Raw genomic sequence first — 24,338 nt, 5'->3', positions numbered from 1 at the left:
CTCTCCTTAGGGGCAGCAGTGCTGAATCTCCTGCAAGATGAAGTTCCCTGCTCTAAAGGAGCATTCAGTGTTTGGCAGTGGCCATCATAATTTCATCAGGTCTGTAGCATGGTTAGGGACATTATTCCTGCATATTCACCTCAAGTGTGGTTTATTGGCCCTTTCAACATTCTCATTTTACATAAATCAAGGAGACTTCGTTTCTGCTCCATGCAACTAAGAACTCGTACTGAAACCAAAAGCTCACTATTCTGATTAGAGAACTGAAGTACATTAAAATATATTTTAGAGGTTCCATTCAAGATGGAGTTCACACACTCCACTCTGTCTTTCCATTTGATTACAATTAAAAACCCTAAACAAAATACAAAAGGCAACTAGTAGAAGACTTTGAGAAGGCAGAATGAGTATAGAGCCCAGGTCCTTGGGAACAACCAGTCAGACCATACAATCACGCTCTTAGGTATCTACCTAACTGACTTGAAACTACGTTCACACAAAACCCTACAAACAAATGTTTGTAAAGCTTTGTTCGTAAAGCCTTGTTGACAAAACATGTTTGCCAATGGTCATATGTGGGTTTGAGGGAAAGAGAGGAGTCAAGTAGATTTGTAGGTTTTTGGCCTGAGCAACTGGTGAATGGTGATGCCATTTACTGAGATAATACGACTGCTGTGGGAGCACTTTTAGGAAGAAAAATCAAGATTTCCTTTATGACATGCTAAGTTGAAATGCCTATTATACATACATGTGAGTTTATCAAGTAGGTAGTTGGTAATACTACATAGGTGAGAAGACAGGGCAAGAAATATAAATTTGTAAGTCATCACTGTATGCATGGCATTTAAAGCCGTACAACCAGACGATAGCAATAGGGACCAAGTGAAAATATTAAAGAGGGCTCAGTGCTGAGGCACTCCAACATTTAGAGGTTGAGCAGAGGAAGAAGAGTAATAAAACAAAAGTGAGAAGGAACAGTCAGTGAAGTAGGAGGAAAACTAGGAGAGTACAGTAAATTGGAAGGCAAGTAAAGAAGTATTTCTAGGAGCCCATGAAGAGAGAAGTTAGGTTTCCCTCAATTCTGTGCATGTGTAAAGACACTAATTAATTGATTGCTTCATTGATGAAAATGCATAGGATTTTTGGGCCCATTAATTTCTTTCAAAAATAGAAATTTTTCAGCCTATATTTATTTAAGAAAAAAAAAAAAAGAATTTCTAGGGCCTAGCAGTTAATAGGTATCTGGTGTAGTTTTGCCCCAGCAAATATGTGCCTCTGGGCCAGGAAAACAGCTCATGATCTGCAATAAAAGGAACATCCCAATAACCCAAGGCATACCCAACCTTTGAGGACTTAGATACAAAACAGCTTCAGGTCCTCCACCCCTCAGTCCTGCACACTGTTCCGCACCCTCCACTTCCTCCTCTGTTGAACTCAGCTCCATCTCCACTGACATCTCTGCCTGCTGCCTTAATCTGATGCTTACTCTGTTCACCTCCTGGTCAGTTCCTAACTTACCATTTTCATCGCCCCTCCCACACTCACAAATTTTACAAATGGCTCCTGCTCCGTCCAGCCCTTAGTACCTCACTCTCTGTACTCTATTCTAACGGCAACCCAACAACTCATCCAGCCCATGCACGTCTTAAAGGCAAGCCCCAGAAAACAGACCTTTTATTGATATTTGTTGATTTGAGTTGAAACAGCATATCGAGACAGAAAGCTTATTTTTAAGAGGACCGAAAGAAAATGACCCCTATTACAGGAGACACGAAAAGGAGGTGTGGTCATCTTAGCTATCTGAGTACTCAGATTAAGAGCATAAATAGTAGGTTAAACTGAAAAAAGTCTAAAAGACTGTGAATGTTGTTTCTTGTTTGTAAAGATAGGAGCATGACAAAGGCAATGGGAATGTTAAGTGCCCTTGTGTTAAAACAGTGACCAAAATTAGTCATAACAAAAATGAAGTTCAACTAAGGATTCCTAAATGGATCTAAACAGATTTAGTAACATAGTTAACATTAGTGGAAAAAAAATTTAAAGTGACACCTATTAAAGGACAGGTAGTGACTAAAATATTTTTTCATCAAATAAACTAGTTTTTCTCTCTTTCCCCATTATCTAAACATAAGCACTCCAGAAAGATTCCCTTCCTTTATTTAATAATCTTAACTGGAAATAGCCTAGAAAAAAGAACTAAACAAGTATTTGTTTCTAATAACATGTTGTACTTTGCATAGAGAAAGGACAGTACTGATCCATGACCAGTATTGGTTTCTCCTACATGCACGCACACAGAGGTGTGCTGATCTGCACTAATCTGTCCACAGTCTTGTGGCTGTCCCTTTGACAACAGCTGCAAAACAGCCGCCCTGCTGGAATGCCGCTTGCAGTCACTGAATGAGTGAGATCCCATGACCCATAAAATGAAAGTACCCAGGTCTTTAGCATGGTGAGCTAACTAACAGAGCCAGCCTCTATTAAGAGATGAAAGGCAGGAGGGAATATACTGTGAACTCTGATCCAAAAGGTCTTCTTAATCAGAGACTATCCACAGGCTTTCAGGAATCACGAAACCTCCTGAAATTGTCATCAAAATTTTATGTGAGTACATTTTGCTGGAAAGAATGTTAATAGTTTTAATTCAGGGGCTTGCAAACTTTTTCTCTAAAGGGCCAAATAGTATTTTAGGCTTTGTGGACCACGTGGTTTCTATGTGACTACTCAACTCTGCCCTTGTACCACAAAAGCAGCCGTAGTCAGTAGTAAATGAATGGGCATGGCTGTGTTCCAATGAAACTTTTATTTACAAAAACAGCCTGCAGGCTGGATTTGGCTCACATGCGGTATTTTGTCTACCCCTGCTGTAATCCATCACACTCTTAGTCACTTCCTTATATGATGCAAGAAGTCTGAAGTCCCCATCCTTCTAATTCCTAAGCAACTTTAATATCCATCAGAATACACCAAAGAGCACCCTAAATTCATTCTTCTTCGACTTACTCAACTCCAAACACCTCTTCCAAGATATTTCAGCAACCTCAATTATGGCTAACTCTGCCTTCATCCCAAATGGTTTCTCTTCTGAAATCATAAAATCCCAATACTTACTGATTTTAAAAATATTTACCACCTAATTCTTCATATAGTCCACTGAGAAGCTGGAATATATGAAGAAGAATGGGGCATCAGAATTAGAGGAAGACTCATTAACAACCTGCATTACGCAGATGATACAACCTTGCTTGCTGAAACTGAAGAGGACTTGAAGTACTTATTGACGAAGATCAAAGACCACTGCCTTCAGTATGGATTGTACCTCAACATAAAGAAAACAAAAATCCTCACAACTGGACCAATAAGCAACATCATGATAAATGGAGAAAACGCTAAAGTTCTTAAGGATTTCATTTTACCTGGATCCACAATCAACACCCATAGAAGCAGCAGTCAAGAAATCAAATGACACATTGCACTGGGCAAGTCTGCTGCAAAAGACCTCTTTAAACGTTAAAAAGCGAAGATGTCACTTTGAAGACTAAGATGGGCCTGACCCAAGCCATGGTGTTTTCAATCACCTCATGTGCGCATGAAAGGTGGACAATGAATAAGGAAGACTGAAGAAGAACCGATGCCTTTGAATTGTGGTGTTGGCAAAGAATACTGAATATACCACGCACTGCCAAAAGAACGAACAAATCTGTCTTTGGACATGTTATCAGAAGGGGACATCATACTTGGTAAAGAAGAGGGTCAGTAAAAAAGAGGAAGACCCTCAATGAGATGGACTGACACAGTGGCTGCAACAATGGGCTCAACAATGACTGTGAGGATGGGGCAGGACCAGGCAGTGTTCATTCTGTTGTACATGGGATGGCTATTAGTCAAAAGAGGCTTGACGGCACCTAACAACAATTCGTTCTAGAATCTAGATATACCATTTACTGGCCATACAACCTCCTAGTTCCAATTCTTTAACTTTTTTACTTTTGATATCCTAAACTTAAACTACTCTCTAAGCATAACCCTGAGTGTTGTTTTGCAGTTCCTACAATAAACAACTTTTATTCTGGAATAACCCTCTCCCCACCCCAACTCCATCACCGTATTCCACTCAAACACCCAGAGTCCTGAATAATACTCAAAAATATCATATAAATATGAAGAATGAGTGTCTCTACAAATTTACATTTGTAGCCATTAAACTACCACAGTTCTTCTAGTAATTTTCCTCTTACAATCATCAATAGCTATTCTCCTTCTTTACTATAATCCTACTGAAGACCCCTCCAATATCTCCCAACACAAAACAAGGTAATGACCCTCTCAGTAGATGGTGACATTTTCAATTTCCAGGGTAAGGCCCACCACCTATAAGCATATCTGCATTTGAGTCCATCTTAAGCCCTTCCATTCCCAGTAGGAAACTTGGGAGCCAACCTTAGAATTCTGCCTACAACGACAATGGGTGTTGTAATTCTCAAGCTACTTTCTATGTACTGTAACAGTGAACAATGAGTAAATATATTGGTGATGTTGGGAACCAAGTTTCTCACTGTTGAAGAAAGGAAGTACAAACATGGAATGGGGAAAGTCTAGAAGTTAAATTAAAATCGGATGTTTATCAGTATGAACTCATGATCTTTTATATATATTTTTAACTTATTTTGGTTGGTTATTTCCCCCAGCTCTGACTTCTGAAAGAACCTAGAAGCAATGACACCCCAGCAGCAATGAACACATCCAGTGCCCAGATCTTAATTTCTAAATACCATTCCTCATTAAACGGAGCCCTGGATTACTAAAGAAACAGGTAATATCAGGGAAGGAGAAGTACAAGATGAATCTGGAATATTTTATTATGCCAGAACATAAAGAAAGTATCCAAAATATGATAGTATGATAGGAACACATCCTTCATGAAACTCAGCCATCAGGTAAGAAGTCAAGCCCCACTGAGACCATGATGTTATAAAACCCAAACAACACATGTGGAAAGAGAAAGAAGCCATGGGGTGGAGCATCAAGGTAAGCCATGTGCATGAGGCCATTCTGGATCTTACAACCATTCTAGTGCCCCAGCTGGCACTACATGAAGCAGAAGAACTTCCTGGTCAGTCCACAGAATTGTGAGAAATAATAAACTGTTGCTGTTTTAAGACAGTAACTTTTGGGTTAGATTATCATAAATGTGTGCTAAATTAATTAAATTCATTAAAATATATATTTCATATACATATATAGAGAGAGAGCCCTGGTGGCCCAACTGTTAAGCGCTTGGCTGCTAACCAAAAGTTGGTGATTCAAACGTACCAGTGGTTTTGCAGGAGAAAGACCTGGCAATCTGTTCCCATAAACAGTATAGCCTAGAAAACCATAAGGGGTAGTTCTACTCTGTCACATGGGGTCACTATGAGTCGAAATCAACTCAATGGCGCCTAGCAACAACTATATATATATTTTTTTTTTTAAATAAATTTGTTTTATGCTTACCTTGGTGTTGGCCATGTCCACAATATATTGGTCTCCCTTTATACATTCCATTACTTCAAAGCCATCTCTGTCAATCACCTTAGCCTGAGAACTTCCAGATACAACGAGAATCATGTCTCCTGTGTTACTGTACTGTAGTGACTTGATCTGATGACTGAAAAAAGAAAAAGAAAATAATCTGATGAGACACTGAGCATTAACTTTTATACTTTGACTACATTAAGCACTGCCAGAAAAAAAGTCACACAACTGCACAAATTGATAATTCTACAAAATCAAGAAGATCAACTTCTAATGATCTCCTCAACACCCACTGGCTATCCTGTTAGCTCTCTCCACCCACTGTCCATAGTAATCACTTAAAATCTTCTCTCCTCCCCTTAAGTCTTCAATACAACCAATTTGCCCACTTTTAGCTGTTGATTCCTTCTTCTCTTTCTCAGAAGAAACTAGTAAGAACTGCCTCAATTTCTTCCCATTAATGCTATAAACTTAGCAGCATCTGAACTCCTTTCATTCTTCTCCTTTTCTATTACAATGGTGGAAAACAACCTCTTTTGCCTAAGGCAAAACTTAACTACCTATATTCCAGGTTCCATTGCTTCATGTCTCCTCAGGAAGTTTTTTGACTATCCTTGCTCTCATCCCCTTCACAGCTAAGCTCTTTGAACAAGTTTTCAACCTCAGAAGTTTTTTGACTATCCCTGGTCTCATCCCCTTCACAGCTAAGTTCTTTGAACGTTTTCAACCTTCCTCAACTTCCCCTTCATTTCTCTAGCACTATACTATCCTTTCAACCCTCACCACTCTACTAAAACTGATCTTACTATTGTGACTGTAATGAATACTGTGGTGTGCATGCAGATCTCCCCCTTCAGGGCTGAGGTACTCATTCCGTTCCCTTCCAGGATTTTGTCTGCTGATGGCTAGCTGCTGATACGTCAGGAATTTTCCATCCTCATCACTCCACTAAAAACTGATCTTGCCATGTAACTGTGGTGAATACTGCAATATGCCACCCAAATCTCCACCTTCAGGACTAAGGTACTAGCCAATCCCTCATTACTTCAATCCCCTGTTCTAGCTGGTAACTCTTCGTATTAAACTTTCCCTGTTCAAATTATCTTATGATTTTTCTCTCCTAATCAGACCTTGACTGATAACACCAAATTTCAGGCAATTAATCAATAACTGAGTAAATTATAAGCTGTTCTGTCTAATTTGTTTATACATATAAACACACACACGCACAAACAGATCATATCTTTGATAATTAGATAGTTCAGACAGCAAAACCAAAAATCTCTAACATAAGAACGGAATGAACTAGTTAGTTCACAGAGCATCTGTGTCAACAGTACTCCCACTTTGAGGAAATCTTAATTTTCCTCACTTATCAATAAGTGATCACTTTATTTTATCTGTTGATTCATTTTTATTTCCAAACAGAAATGAAAATATAAAAAACAAGGAAATCCAGGAAGTTGTAGAAATCATCCCTGGCTCCATCTCTCTAGCTAGTTGGTCTACCAAGTTGCTCTAGTTGTATGTGGAGAGAAATACAAGAGCTCAGCTATCCCACACTAATATTCACTTTTCTTTTTAGCTATACAGAGAAGCTTTTAACATTTTCCCACTTTCTCATTATTTTCATGCTCTCTCTGAAGTCCGCTTTGCCAACATTAAAATGAAATGTTCAGCATCAAGTTCACCATTCCTGTCCCGCTTGGCTCTTAATTCTGCTAGCCACAGAGTTAAAAGGGCAGGATTAAGACTCATTAGACACAGCACTAAGGAGAATTAAAGGGCTTGTTCAAGGGGTATAACATATGCTCCTCAAATTCCTGCCTAAACAACTAAGATTCGGATCAAAGAGAAGAGAGGGAAAGCCAATCTGAGAGCAAACTGGAGTCATGAGGAAGTAAGTGAATGTTCTCCTGGGGAGTAACTCTGACACCAGAGGAAGGCTTAGTGACATTACACAATTCTTTCACTGAAGTTATTCATCAGGCAAGTGGGAATATAAGAGTATAAGTGGAGGGGAGTGGGAAGGTGAAGATTGAGGATCCTTTTAAGTAGTTTTTGCTCGGCTAGCAAAACAAGCCAGGACATGCAAGACAGATAAACACAGCTGTTTGGGGCTGTCACTTGTGGCTCAGGAGCCAAGGTGTCCTGATGTAGTGAAAAGTGCACCGGAATGTGAGTCAGGAGCCCAGGGATCTAAGTCCTCGCTCGGCTGCTAACTAGCTGTGTGATGATGAGCCTTGGTCTCCTCATTATTTAGAAAGCGAATGGGTGGGACTAGATGGCAGTAAGATACAGAGGTGCTCCTGAGACACAGAGTGCATGTACTCGCTGTATAAACTCAATGAATCCTGGTTGCTTCCACTGACAAAGAAACAGGAGAAATAATACTTGACTTATAGGGTTGAGATGAGGAGTAAAAGCAATATACATAAAGGCACCTAGCACAGGATCAGAAAAAAGCAGCAGTTATTATTATTACTTTTTTTCATTTCCAAGGTCTCTTTAAGATTATTTGAGGAGTATAAAATCTTGGTAGCCAAATACAATGTTATTTCAAATTCATTACAAGATAAGTTAGTATATGTTTACCATATGTTTCATTACTAACCAAAATACTCAAGAGAAATGTTCTTATCTGATTTTCTGCATCCACTCAAAAAACTCAAGCATCATGTTAAATATGACTACTATATTCTTGGAAATGAAAGGCAATAAGGGTTAGAGAAAATACAATTTCAGATTTGTGTGCCATCTTCCTATAGTATTTGATGAAACTGTCCCTTCCTCCCAGGTATGCAATATATATTATCTAGAGCAGAAAACAATCCAAGAAAGTAAAAGACATGATGCAGCACCATCAAATGTTTCCATATGAGAATATCAGAAAATATGTACTTAATTTATACCACAGCAAAATAAATCTTCAGCTAATTTAATATTTCAGCTTTTAAATTTAAGAATAGATTTCCAATGCAAAACCAATTAAGAACACATCGCCTATCTGCTTAATATACTAAAAGTTGGTAAACTGGTACTACCAAATTTACAAAATATATCTGTCAAACAATACTAAAGCCACAGAAAGTTGATTTCTTAAATCATTACTTCTAAGGCAATCTTTTCAGTAATTTTTATTCCAGGATTACATATGCTGTTGCTGTTGTTAGGAGCCGTCGAGTCGATTCCAACTCACAGCGACCCTATGTACAACAGAACAGAACACTGCCCAATCCCGTGCCATCCTCACAATCGTTGTTATGCTTGAGCTCACTGTTGCAGCCACTGTGTCAGTCCATCTCATTGAGGGTCTTCCTCTTTTTCACTGACGCTCTACTTTACCAAGCATGATGTCCTTCTCCAGGGACTGGTGCCTCCTGATAACATGTCCAAAATATGTGAGATGAAGTTTCACCATCCTTGCTTCTAGGGAGCACTCTGTATATTTCTTCAAAGACAGATGTGTTTGTTCTTCTGGTAGTCCAAGGTATATTCAATATTCTTCACCAACACCATAATTTAAAGGCGTCAATTTTTCTTCGGTCTTCCTTATTCATTGTCCAGCTTTTGCATGCATACGAGGCAAGTGAAAATTCCATGGCTTGGGTCAGGCACACCTTTGTCCTCAAAGTGACATCTTTGTTTTTCAACAGTTTAAAGAGGTCTTTTGCAGCACTCTTGCCCAATGCAAGACGTCGTTTGGTTTCCTCCAAAAATTCAATGATTCAGCACCATCTCATACAACACCCTGTAAAAACAATAATTAGTGGCATAGCCCATTTTTTCTGTTTCAAACTGTTATATTGGGCCCTGCTGCTGGTAGCACACACTTTCAGTGGGATAGCAACTTCCCAATCAACTCCAGAGGCACAAAAAAGTATGTAGTCGCTGTATGTACCATGGGTGACGAAAGGGACAAGGTAGAGCTAAATGTTAGTTCCTTCTTACCTTTAGGAGTAAAAGGAATTAGAGAAGAGCATTCTAAAAAAAAAAAAAATACTATGCAAAAATCCTGTGGCCATTTTGCTAGAGTATACTTAGAAAAGGGAAAAAATGGATAGGAGCCAAATCATAAAGGACTTTATAGAAAGGCATTTGGTTTATTCAAAGTGCATCAGGAAGATACTAAAGGGGTTTAGCATGGAATAGTGGGGGAAAACAGTAAAGAGATTGCTACAGTACTCTAGGTGAGATTTAAGCAAGGAAGACTCTTGAGTTGAACCCTGAAGGAGGAGTTTTGAAGAGTTTAGAGAGACAAGAGTACGTTAGCCTGGAAAGTAGCATGAACAAATGCATAGAGAAGTAAGGGCAGGGAGTGGGGGACTTGGGGTAGGCTAGGGGAACAGTAGAGACACTAAACTGACCACAATGAAGCTTTCTTGTTGTGAAGTAACAAGAAATATAGATAGAACAATGAATGACATCCTAGAAGTTCTTCAAAATTAAGCAGAATATAAACACAAGACTTTAGAAATTAAGAAATTAATTGCAAAAGGTCATCTCAGAATTTAAAAAAATATTTTGTGAATCAGGGATATCTTGTAGATACTGCAAAAAGGAAATAAATATGAGGTCCTTGGGAACTTAAAAATAGGACAGATAATACAAGATTTCTAAGAAAAAATAGCTGCTTGAGGAATAGTATCAAAAAAAAGAAAACCTCCCAGCAAAATTTTAAAATAGGGAGAAACATCAAAGTTGCAAACTAAAAGAACTATTTGAATGTAGGACATATCCAGAAATTTCTATTAGGAAAGGACCAGAGTGATTATAAAAAACGCTTTCTTGAAAGGGTACCATAGCCAGCCGCAAGTGAAAACATTCCAGAAACCATGAATTCCTACAGGAGTATGTTCTCAGAGTAGCAAGGCTGTCCTTAAGGAAACAATACAACAAACACTGAACAGATGGCACTGAAGAAGATGTTCAAGAGATGATACAAAGGCTGACAAAAGAAAAATGTACCGATCTGTCAGTCACCTAACAGAATCTAACCAAACCAACTGCCGTCAAGTCGGTTGCGACTCATAGCAACCCTATAGTATAGCTCCCCTGAAAACAGAGCATCCATCACATAGAGAAGAGATCTAACCCCTCAACACTCTGCAAACCACAGGCTCATTCCATCAGCTACAACCTATTACATTTAAGAAAGAAGAATCTACTCAGCCTGTTTCTCGCTAGGCAGAGAGAATAAATAAGGGTCAGCGATAAGGAAACATAAAATAATAAGGGTGCTGTGAAGAAATTGTGAAAAAAAATTTAAAGAAAAAAGATATTTTTAGCTTATAGTTGTTTGATGCTGAAAATAATTTCAAGGAAACATGGTTTGTATTAAGCAAAAAATTGGCAAGGTAAAAACAGATTATTTGAAAGAAGTAAAATGGAAGAAATAGAAAACAGTATTTCAAAATACATTAGAAGCTGCTCTTCAAAAGACACTGTTAAGGAAATAAAAAGACAAGACAGGCTAAGAGGAAATATTTGTGATACACATATCTTACAGAAGACATTATCAAACAACCCAAGAAAAACAATCCAATAAAGTGGGCAAAAGATCTGAACAGACATTTCATCAAAGAATCTATATGTATAGCAAATAATCACATAAAAAGGTTCTCAAAACCATTAGTCATCAGGGAAAATTAAATTAAAACTACAATGACATATCACTACACACCCAATAGAATGGACAAAATTAAAAAGACTGATAACACCAAATGTAGGTAAGGATGTGAAGTAACTAGAACTTCTATACATTGCTGATAAGAAAGCAAAATTGTACTACCACTAATGAAAAGTTTAGCAGTTTCTTATATTTGGCAGTTTCCTAGGTATTTACCCAAGAAAAACAAAAATATCTGTCTACAAAAAGACCTATATAGAAATATTTATAGCAGCTTTAGTTATAAATATCTAATAACTAGAAAAAAACAAGTGTCTATCAACTGATGAATGGGATAAAAAAAAGAATTCTATTACTAGAAATCAGAATGGATGAGTCAATGCTCTAGCTATTGGGCATGATACACACTATCTTCTCTACTAATTTAGTTGACTTTGTGCTACAGCTGTCAGGAATTCATGGTTTCTGGAATGTTTTCACTTGCGGCTGGCTATGGTACCCTTTCAAGAAAGCGTTTTTTATAATCACTCTGGTCCTATCAACTGATGAATGGGATATACAAATTGTAGTATACCCATACAATGTATTATTATACAGCAATAAAAAGGAACAAAACTATTGATACTAGCAACAATCAGATCAGTGGTTGCTTGAGGGTTAAGAGAGATGACTGCCAAGTGGCTGAAGAAAAATTTTTGGCATGATGGAAATGTTTCATATCTTGATTGTGGTGGTGGTAATACGACTGAATGCATTTCTCAACACTCACAGAACTGTACACTTAAAAAGGGTGAATTTTACTGAATATAAATTATACCTCACTGTGACTTTTAAAAATGTTCATTAAAAGCAGTAAGGTACTGAATTAAAATAATAGGAATAATAATCTCACAGATTGCAGAAAAATACATTAAGAGAATTGGATCATAAAAAATGAAAGGGAAATAGAGGGCAGATAACAGAGAACCAAAACTGGACAGCTGGAACTCCTGAAAGAAAATGAGGGCAGACGACAAGAACCTAAACAATAGTGTGATTTTTCAGAGGTATAATCCAATGTCTTATCACTAACAAAAACTTAGTAATGGGAAATAATACTTGAGAAACATAACAGATATCAACTTGGAAAGTCTGTACACTGAAATTCCTTCAATTAAATGCTAAGAATAATAAGAGCTAACATTTACTGAGTGCTTTACCACATGCCAGGCACTGTGCCAAGCACTTTACATATATTATTTCATTTCATCATCATCACAGCCCAAAGAAATGGATACAGAAACCAAAGTCAGGGAGATTAAATAACTTGCCTGAGGTCATACAGCAAGTGAACTAGTCAAGAGAGAATTCAAACTCAGACTTACAGAACTCACAATCCATGCTCATACCTATCATGTACATTGACTGTATAATAATGCCTAGTTGTAGAATTTAACTTCACATAACTCAGTCTGCTATGAAAAAGACAATGAAGGAAAAATGTTTCAATGGAAGTCTGACAAAGCAATGAGATTTCCCCCTCTCCACTCTGAAACTGACAGCTGTAGCACAAAGTCAACTAAATTAGCAGAGAAGATAGTGTGTATCATGCCCAATAGCTAGAGCATTGACTCATCCATTCTGATTTCTAGTAATAGAATTCTTTTTAAATTTCTGAAACGAGGATTGACTCAGGAAGGTGAAATACTTGGTAAGAGGTTTTTCCCTCCTCTTCTTTGAACTCTAGAACTGTTTAATGAAAAGAAGAAAATGATAGATATATGCTAACAACTGCAAATGCCATTTGAATTAGGGGGAATCACTGCTCAGGGCCAATCAATGTTGATATAAAGTGAATGGAAATCATAAGATGTAATAAAACTCACTAACCTGTTGTTACCTTGAGAATGTATTTACTGTTTTTTGAAAACACAGCTAAACAGATCAGATTTTTTTGTAAGGTTTTCACTGGCTAATTCTTTTCAGAAGCAGACCGCTGGGTCCTTCTTCCTAGTCTGTCTTAGTCTGGAAGCTCAGCTGAAACCTGTCCGCCTTGGGTGACCCTGCTGGTATTTGAATACTGGTGGCATAGCGCTTCCAGCATCACAGAAACATGCAAGCCCCCACAGTAGGACAAACTGACAGATGCCTTTTAGTTGGATCCACAATCAACACCCATGAAAGCAGCAGTCAAGAAATCAAAAGATGCATTGCTCTGGGCAAATCTGCTGCAAAAGACCTTTTTAAAGTGTTAAAAAGCAAAGATGTCACCTTGAAAACTAAGGTGTGCTGACCCAAGCCATGGTGTTTTCAATCACCTCATATGCATGCAAAAACTGGACAATGAATAAAGAAGACCAAAGGATTGATGCCTTTGAATTGTGATACTGGCAAAGAATACTCAATGTACCATGGACTGCCAAAAGAATAAACAAATCTGTCTTAAAAGAAGTATAGCCAGAACGCTCCTTAGAAGCAAGGATGGCAAGACTATGTCTCACATACTTTGGACATGTTATCAGGAGGCATCAGTCCCTGGAGAAGGATAGCACGCCTGGTAAAGAAGAGGGTCAGTGAAAAACAGGAAGACCCTCAACGAGATGGATTGACACAGTGCTGCAACAACAGGCTCAAGCATAACAATGATTGTAAGGATAGTGCAGGACTGGGCAGTGTTTCATTTTGTTGTATATAGGGTCACTATGGGTCAGAATTGACTCTACGGCACCTAACAACAACAACACAAATAGATCAGCCTGTAGCCTGTAGCCTAATGCATCACCATAGTACAAGAGCCCAAGATTTCCAAAACTGTCCTTTCTTTGCCCTGGACTGTTAGAGCTTAAACCAAAGATTTTCAATCTTCCAGTCAAGAGAAATCTTTTCCTGCTCAAAAAGATAGGTACAGCTTGCTGAAAGGAGTATTTTACTCTATACAACAGGTAATTTTTGAAGAAAAATATGAGAAGATTCTATTACCTCTACAACTTATTTAATGAATAATACATTTCTACTATATGCCAAGCACTGTTCTAGGTGCTGGGATACAAGTAAACAAATGTAAAAAAAAAAAGATCGTTTCTCATAGCACTGCTGTTGTCAGGTGCCGTCGAGTCGATTTTTGACTCATAGCAACCCCATGTGACAGAGGAGAACTGCTCCATGGGGTTTTCTAGGCTATAATCTTTATGAAAAGAGCCCTGGTGGTACAATGGTTAAGTGCTCAGCTGCTAACCGAAAAGTCAGTGGTTCAAACCCACCAGCCACTCTGCAGAAGAAAAGACCTGGCGATCTGCTCCAGTAAAGATTATTGCCTAGGAAACCCTATGGGCCAGTTCTACTCTGTCCTATAGGGTTGCTAAGAGTCAGACTCCACTCAACAGCACACATCAACAACAATCTTTACAGAAGCAATCACCTTGGTCTTTCTCTTGCGGAGCAGCTGGGTGGATTTGAACTGCCAACCTTTTGAGTAGCAAAAATAAATCAAGGCAATGGATGAAGTGGGTGGCAGTGGAGAGGTGGGGACAGAAGCTACTTTTAATGGGATGTTTAGGAAAAGACATCTCTGAGGAGCTGACATTTGAACTGAAACATGACCCAAGAGAAAGCCATTGGTTCTTAGTTAATGGGATACATTCTTAAAGTATGTAATTTGATGATACCAGAAACTCAGGAAATCAAGTAAAAAAAACCTTTAACCTCATAAAATTTTATAATGAAAATATCAAAGAGAAGGAGAAAATATATTCAGGTGAATAGTGTATGTCAAAGAATATCAACTGTGTTTTCCTACATATCTTTTCAACTCATACTAAAGCTTTCTGATGATGCACAAGGATAACAACTCTACGCTGACCTTTGCATGGACTATGTCAGCAACTTCCACTCCACTTAGTAAACCAAAAGAAAGACCTGGCACTCCCAGGACTGGCCTGATCCACAACAGAAAGACTTATGATCTGATTAACCCACTAAATTTACAACTGAAGGCATCTTACCCTCCAATTTTTCTTTCCTATTGGTGATATCCAAGATTAGTACAGTTTCTCATAACAAAAGCTTATTATACAAAAGACACAAAATCAAAGTAGCTAGATATAGCTGATATTCTACTTTGCTTTTCAAGTAGATCCTAATCAATGATGCTAATGATCAGTGGTATCTGCAGGAAAAAACATCACATATGGCCTAATGGTAACTTTCTAGGTAAGAATATAAATCCAATTCCCAAAAAGTGAAGATGAATCAAACCCCACTTATTCATTCTTGATCATCTCTGACACAAGCTGCCCACGTAGCACTCCCTCTCTCTCTACCCCTAGCCACTCAGAACTAGATCATAGCTTACAAGTTAAAAGGACACTGCCCTTCAGACTGCCTAAAAGGCAGAAACCAGTCACAAACTTGGGAGTCCACACAACAAATGCCCTTACTTCTGGCCTGCTAGCTGCATATTTGGAGTTTTTCTACTACCTCTTCAGGGTGCCGGCTGCAAGATCAGCGACCTCCCCCAGACTCCTCACTTTTACCTGCTGGCTCCCACTACTCCTTTGGGTTCAATAATTTGCTAGAACGACTCACAGAACTCACAGAATATACTATACTTATGATTACAGATTTATTGTAGCAAAAGGATACAAATCATGATCATCACAAGAAAGTGACAAACAGGCAAGGTCTGGGAGAGTTCCCAACGCAAAGCTTTCATGTCCCAAAGAGGCTGCATCATCCTCCTTTGTCAACCAGGAAGCTCTCGGAGCCTCCGTGTTCTGAACTTTATTGACATCATTACGCAGTCATGATTGAGGCCTCATTACATATGCATGATGGGATAAATCATGCCTCCTAAGGGTCTTTCTGGTCTGGCCAGCCCCTACTTGTTAGCATAAACCCTCAAGTATGGTCTGAAAATTTTAGGTAATAAAAGCAGCTCAATTATTCAGGAACTTATGAGGGTTATCTCAGGAACCAATGAAAAAGGCTAAACTTTTTTTTTTTTTTTTTTTTTTTTGGGAAGGTGATTCATTACCACATAGTTACTAACTCTGAAAGTTGCAAAATCTGATAATTTAGAAATAGTATTACTAAGCAATCTTATAAAACAAGTCCACCAATTCACTAATTATTAAAAGTGTATTTAAAAATGTTTGTCATTAATCTGGATGCAATTAATGAGCTCTTATCCAGGAGAAAAGAGACAATTACAACAACATGATTACCGAAATTTATATATCCCTGCTGCACTAAACTATCAACTCACACACAAATCATAGGTCCAATTTTGCAAGAGTAACCTTTATCCATCTTCAGTTTCTTTTCAGAATTAACTATTAACCCAGAAAACAAAAGAAAGCCTAAATGCCTGGAAAAATAGCACATTTAAAACATAATTCCAGCCACTAATCTCTCACGCAATTATGTTTAAATGAATAAACTATACTATATAAACACCATCTGCAAACTAATGAAAATACTTTCCCTAAACAATAAAATGGTAATACTTCTGTTATCTAACATGGGTAGTGAATAAAGTGTTGAGGGAGTAAGGCTTACAGATAGAATTTAGGCAAACACACACACCCTTGACTGGGTTTGATGGCACTTTTTTCTAACTGGTTTCAAACCCCTCTTTGCGTATGTATCACATAGTGGTTAATGGTATAGGTTCTACAGTTAGAATGTTTACATTAGCCAATAAAGAGCACATAAACAACTATGTAACTTAGTGTGAGATCTTGGACTAGCTAATTAATTTTTCTAAGCTTCCACTTCCACATCAGTAAAATGGGAATATAAAGATACCTATGATATAAGCCCTGGTGGTGCAATGGTTAGGAGCTGGGCTATTCACCAAAAGGTCAGCAGTTCGAATGCACTAGCTGCTCCTTGAAAACCCTATGGGGCAGTTCTACTCTGTCCAACAGGGTCACCATGAGTTGGAATCAACTCGATGGCAACAGGATGATACCAGGGGAGGTGGGCAGGTCCCTGGGTGGTGCAAACAGTTAACATACTCAGCTGCTAACCAAAAGGCTGGAGGTTCTGGTCCATCCAGAGATGCCTCAGAAGAAAGGCCTGGTAAACTGCTTCTGAAAAATCAGCCATTAAAAACCCTATGGAGCACAATTCTACTGTGACATACATGGGGCCGCCATGAGTCAGAATCGAATGGACAGCAACCAGACAATACAGGGTAGTTATGAAAATTAACTGATATAAAGAACTCAGCCTGGCTCAAAAAATGTTAGCTAGAATTATGATACTTATAATAACACATTTTCCTCCCACCTTAGTCCCCCAGATTATCTAGTTCTTTTCCTCACAGTCAACCAGTATTATCAGTTTCTTGTTTACATTTCCAGGAATATTTTATACATACACAAACAAATAGTATATATTATGTTTTCCAAGCTTTTTATTATTTTTATTATTATTTAACTGGGTATGAACATATAACAGGCTACTTGTGCTTACAACTCTTACAAAACTGCAAAATCAAAATAAATTTAAAGGAAACATGATCCACTTCACACCCACAGGAATGGCTATAATCGAAACAACAATAACAAGCACTGGTGAGAGCGCAGAGAAACTCGAACACTTATATATTGCTGGTGGGAATATACAATGGTACAGCCACTTAGATAACAGTTTGTCAATTTCTTAATACTAAACATAAATTTACCATAGGACCTAGCAATTCCACTCCTACATATCTATCCAAGAGAAATGAAAACATATATCCACACAAAGACTTGTACACAAACGTTCATGGCATCATTGTTCATAATAGCCAAAAAGTGGAAACAACCCAAATGTCCACCAATTGGCGAATGGGCAAACAATGTCATATATTCATACAATAGAATATTATTTGATCATAAAAAGGAAAAAAGCATGGATATGTGCTACACGATGGGTCAATCTTAAAAGCATTAAGTTAAGTGACAGAAGTCAGACACAAGAGACCACATATTGTATGAATCCACTTACAAGAAATGTCCAGAAAACACATAAAGTAGATTAGTGGTTGCCTAGGGCTCAGCATGCAAATGAGGAGTGGCCACAAATGGGAATGAGGTTTCTTTTTAGGGTGATGGAAATGTTCTAAAATTAGATTGTGGTGATTGGTACACAACTCTGTAAATTTACTAAAAATTATTACATATGTAACTTTTATAATACGTAAATTATCTCAGTAAAGTGATTTTTAAAGGTAAATATTAACAAAAGAATAAAATTTAAATAAATTTAATTTAAGACCATGTTGTTTGCTGAAACATCATCATATAGAAGGAAACAATTTATTCTGAAACAAATAAATTATACCCTTCTACCCCACTGCTCTAGTCTGCCATCAGATCAACAAACAAATGGATATGGAATTGCCTGCCATAGCACATTCCTATTTTACTGTGTTCCAGTGATGACTCAATTCTTCCACCAATTTTCTGTTAGAATTACTGTGAAAACTTTGTTCCTACAACATTTTATGACAAAACAGGCTTTCATTTGGCACTAATGCATCATTTATTTATGAAACATGTTTCTGTTCCTTTCTCATTAGGCATGGAAACTAAAAGTAGCTAAATGTACACTTTTTTGAGGTCAAATGATTTTAAACACAAAGGTAAATAAATGCAGGTATTAGTGTCAGGCCAAACGATTATCAAAATGAAAAAGATAAAAATTTTAAATTAAAGAAAAGAATTCATGAACTCCTAAGAATATGCCCATGAAACCCAGTTTGGAAAACTGTCATAAAGTGCAAAAGTTTCAGAAATTCCTATGCAGAGCTATTTGACTTCACACTGAATGTTATTAATACAGTTGAGCAATTCTAGTACATGTCCATTCACGAAATGGCATTGGGAAGACTGTCTCTATAATGAATGACTGAAAACTATCTTGCCTTCAATTATGAATATTTGGTGGATTTCAGAAATGGAAATTTATCTTAACATTTATAAGCCAAATGAGAATAATAATTTTAAAGCAAGATACAACAGGTAAAAAATAGTAGAATTCATGCACTTAAAAAGTTAACATTTGGGCGGGGCCAAGATGACAGAGTAGTCAGATGCTTCCGTTGGACCCTCTTACAAGAAAGACCCAAAACAACAAGTGATTCGATTATATATGGCAATCTGGGGGCCCTAAACATCCAAGGCAGAGCTGAGGAACTGGACTGAGAGGCAGAGGAAGGTAGAGATGGTTCAGAAGTTGCGAGGAGTTGCCAGACCTGACCCAGTGAGAGCCTGAGCCCTTCAGGCCTGATCAGCAAATGGGTGAATGGTGAGGCAGGCAAGCAGCTGTGCTCGGGAGGCACGTTTTCCACACCAGGAGAGACCCAGCACCAGAGAGTCTACACGGCCACCCAGAACCAGTGAGAAGCAGCCCTCCATGAAAGATAAGTACTTCCATATGGCTTACGCGCAGATCAAAAAAATCCCACTTAGGGAAAAAACTCTCTCTCATTTACCTCCCCACTCCCTGCTCTGCACTGGGTCCTGGAACGGCTTCAGCAACTGCCGAGTCCCCTGGGCCAGAAGTAGGATCCATCACACACCAGGAGCCATTCTAACTGCCTTGGAGACTAAACAAATTGACAAACAGGAGAGAAAATAAACTGCCGGCTCCCCTAAGTCAGGAATCCAGGGTACAGACAGCTCCTTTGCCTAGGCAAAGACATAAGGGATCCACGGACTTTGAGTGCCTTTCCCCCTGCATAGACTTGTGACTGTTCAACTCAACAGCAAAGGCCCTCATTACCACAGTACAACGGATATATACCTGAAGTCTAACTTGAACTGTTTCAGCCGTGAATTGGCAGGTTCTTGACATTTGACACTGCTCTGCCCACTAAGCAGGGTCTTCACCTACCCACATCAGAGGCCTCAGGACCGGTAGCTCCACCCACACCACCTCACCACCTGCGAGAGGGGCTCACGAGTAAGAGGTGTCCCCTATTCCTTATAGCCAACAGCATTAGGTGCTCACAGTCCGGCTGCAAAACCCACCCACCTATGCGCTCTAGGGAACAGGGACACGCCTTCCTCCTGGACACTCGAGGACGACCGTCAGCTCCCTGCTTTGATCAGAGTGTGTCCCCCTACTGCAGCCAGATGCCTGTGCCTACACCAATCATCCATGCCTCTCTAGGACTGTACATGACAGCCTACAACACACACTTGGTGGCTATCTACATGGGTACCTGAGCTGAATCCATACAGGAGGAGTGGGTGGACTCCTGAGCTCACATACCTAATAACACATCTAACCACCACGTGACAGGACATTAGAGCTTCAAAGGTGCCAATAATCAAACTAGCGCATATGAGCAGCCTATTTGGGCATATCAAAACAAAACAAGAAGCTAGGACACAGTAAGCAAACATAAAATAAATAAATATGCTAACTTATTGATGGCTCGGAGACAACAGTCAATATCAAATCACATAAAGAAGCAATCCACGTGGGTTTCAGCAAGCTCCCAGAATAAAGAATCTAGAAATTTTCCAGAGGAGGAAAATTTCTTCTAATTACCAGAGGCAGAATACAAAAGATTAATACACAGAAGTTTTCAATAGATTAGGAAGGAAATTAAGCAAAATGCAGAACATGCAATAGAAATTTAAAGATTAGAGAAGAGCATAATGACAAATTTAACAGGCTGCAAGAATCCACAGAGAGACAGCAATCAGAAATCCAGAAGATTAACAATCAAATTTCAGAATTAAAAAAAGGCAATAGAAAGTCATAGCAGCAGAATTGAGGCAATGGAAGTCAAAATTAGTGAGATTGACACAATAGAAAGTCATAGCAGCGGAACTGAGGCAATGGAAGTCAGAATTAGTGAGACTGAAGATAAAGCACTTGACACCAACTTATTTGAGGAAAAATCAGATAAAAGGATTAAAAAAACTTAAGAAACCCTAAGAATTATGTGTGATACTATCAACAGGAATAACCTAGGAGTGATTTTAGTACCAGAACGGGGGGATAACAAAAAATACAGAGAGAATTGTTGAATATTTGTTGTCAAGAAACTTCCCTGATATCCTGAAAGATGATAAGATATCTCTCCAAGATGCCCATGGAACCCCATATAAGGTAGATCCCAAAAGAAAGTCACCAAGACATATTATAACCAAACTTGCCAAAAACAAAGATAAAGAGGGAATTTGAAGAGGAGCTAGGGATAAACGAAAAGTTATCTAAAAAGGAAAGTCAATAAGAATAAGCTGGGACTACTCAGTAGAAACCATGCAGGCCAGAAGGCAATGGGATGACATACATAAAGCCTTGAAGGAAAAAAGCTGCCAGTCAAGAATTACTTATGCAGCAAAACTATCTCTCAAATATGATTGCGAAATTAGGGCATTACCAGATAAAAAGAAGTTTAGGGAATTTGCAAAAACCAAACCAAATTACAAGAAATACTAAAGGGAGTTCTCTGGTTAGAAAATCAGTAACATCAGATAACAACCCAAGACTAGAACACAGGACAGAGTAACCAGATATCAACCCACATACGGAAGTCACAGAAGTAAGTCAAAGCTAAAACACTGAAAATAGGGAAATATATGTCAATATGTAAAAGATGATAACATTAAAACAAAAAAAGAGGGACTTAAAATATATAGACATACATTTTTCATATGGAGAGGAAGTCAAGGCGATATAAAGAAATGAAAGACTGCTATAAACTTAGAAAAATAGGGGTAAGTATTAAGGTAACCACAAAGGAAACTAACAATCCTACAAGTCAAAATAAAAACCTAGAAAAATATAAAGACTCAGCAAACACGAAATCAACAACAATGAAAAAGATGAAAAGAAACTACACAAAGAAAAATGACTCAGCACAGAAAATTAAGTGGAACAAACTGCGAACAACACAAAAAAAGACATCAAACGACAGCACTAAACTCATAACTATCAATAATTATGCTGAATGTAAATGGACTAAATGCACCAATAAAGAGACAGAGAGTGGTAGATTAGATAAAAAAGCATGATCCATCTATATGCTGCCTACAAGAGATACACCTTAGACTTAAAGACACAAACAAACTAAAACCCAAAGGATGGACAAAAATATATCATACAAACAACAACCAAAAAAGAGCAGGAGTGGCAATATTAATCTCTAACAAAACAGACTTTAAAGTAAAATCTACCACAAAGGATAAGGAAGGATACTATATAATGATTAAAGGGTCAATACACCAGGAGGACATAACTATAATAAATAGTTACGCACCCAATAACAGGGCTCCAAAATACATAAACTCTAACAGCACTGAAAAGAGAGATAGACAGCTCCACAATAGTAGTAGGAGACTTCAACCCACCATGTTCGGTGAAGGACAGAACATCCAGAAAGAAGCTTAACAAAGACACAGAAGAGCTAAATGCTACAATCAACCAACTTGATCTCACAGACATATACAGAACACTCCACCCAACAGCAGCCAAGTATACTTTCTTTTCCAACGCACATGGAACATTTTCCAAAATAAACCACATATTAGGCCATAAAGTAAGCCTTAACAAAATCCAAAGCATTGAAATATTACAAAGCATCTTTTTCGACCATAAAGCCATTAAAGTGGAAATTAACAACAGAGAAAGCAAGGGAAAAAAATCAAACATGTGTAAACTGCACAACACCTTGCTCAAAAACTACTGGGTTATAGACGAAATTAAGAATGGAATAAAGAAATTCATAGAATCAAATATCCTTCCAGAACTTTTGGGACACAGCAAAAGCAGTGCTCAGAAGTCAGTTTATAGCAATAAACGCGCACATGCAAAAAGAAGAAAGGGCCGTAATCAAAACATTAACCCTACAACTGGAACAAGTAAAAAGAGAGCAGCAAAAGAAGCCCTCGGGCACCAGAAGAAGGAAATAATAACAATTAGAGCAGAATTAAATGAAATAGAGAATAGAAAAACAATTGAAAGAGTTAATAAGACCAAAAGCTGCTTCTTTGAAAAGATCAACAAAATTGATAAACCAATGCCCAAACTGACGAAAGAAATACAGGAGAGGAAGCAAATAGCCCATACAAGAAATGAGATGGGTGATATCACAACAGACCCAACCAACAGAAATTAAAAGAATCATAACAGACTACTATCAAAAATTGTATGCTAACAAATTTGAAAACCTAGAGGAAACAGACAAGTTTCTAAAAACTCACTACCTACCTAAACTAACACAAACAGAGTAGAACAACTGAATAAACTCATAACAAAAGGAGAGATTGAAAAGGTAATTAAAAAACTCCCAACAAAAAAAGCCCTAGCCTGGATGGCTTCTGTCTTGGGCTGGGTTCTCTAGAGAAGCAAAACCAGTAAACCATATAAATACATATATAGAGAGATTTATATCAAGCAAATAGCTCACGCAATTGTAGAGGCTAAAACATTCCAAGTCCACAGATCAGGGTAGAGGCCTCGCCCACGTAGCCACAGAAGCTGCTGAACCCAAGGTCGGCAGGTCAGAGAGGGGCTCCCCTCACAGGCTGTGAAGGTCAATGAATTCCAAGATCACCAGACAAGACAATCAGGTTTCTCCTGATTCATGAAGCTGCAGGGGCTGGTGAACCCAAGGTCGGCAGGTCGGGGAAGCTGACTCTTGCTTGCAGGCTGAGAAGTTGGAGGAATTCCGAGATCAACAAGTGAGCTGGTAGCTCAAGTCCCACGAACTGGAGGTGAGACAAGAGGCAGCTGCTAAGTCTGGAACAAGCCAAAAACCTTGGCAAGGCGAGCAGGCAGAAGGTAACTGGCGGAAGGCAGAGAGATGAAACTGAGAGGGCGGTGAGCTACCACAGGCCCCGCCTCCGCCAGTACCACTCAGCAGACTCCATCATGGGGGTGATCACAACATTATACAACCACTAAAACACTGAGAATAATGGTCTAGCCAAGCTGACATAAAATCTGGAGAATTCTACCAAACTTTCAGAGAAGAGTTAATACCACTACTACTAAAGGTATTTCAGGGCACAGAAAAGGATAGAATACTACCAAACTCATTCTACGAAGCCAGCATAATCCTGATACCAAAACCAGGTAAAGACACCACAAAAAAAGAAAATTACAGACCAGTATCCCTCATGAACATTGACACAAAAATCCTCAACAAAATTCTAGCCAATAGAATTCAGCAACATATCAAAAAAATAATTCACTATGATCAACT

At 38.4% G+C, this 24,338-nt stretch overlaps 1 protein-coding gene across 1 annotated transcript in view; it reads right to left on the bottom strand.

Moving 5' to 3' along the window:
• The window catches only part of WDR70 (WD repeat domain 70), a 335,096-nt gene that overhangs the window by 221,752 nt on the left and 89,006 nt on the right, over positions 1–24,338 (bottom strand). The window contains exon 8 of the mRNA XM_004387889.2: positions 5,494–5,647. Within this exon, the coding sequence (XP_004387946.1) occupies positions 5,494–5,647 (154 nt within the window). The remainder of the gene's footprint in view (positions 1–5,493; positions 5,648–24,338) is intronic.

Source organism: Trichechus manatus, unplaced genomic scaffold, assembly GCF_000243295.1.
Source record: "Trichechus manatus latirostris isolate Lorelei unplaced genomic scaffold, TriManLat1.0 scaffold00197, whole genome shotgun sequence".
NCBI classification, from domain to species: domain Eukaryota; kingdom Metazoa; phylum Chordata; class Mammalia; order Sirenia; family Trichechidae; genus Trichechus; species Trichechus manatus.
The sequence above is the reverse complement of the archived record's forward strand: the minus strand, read 5'-3'. Positions and strand labels throughout refer to the sequence as shown.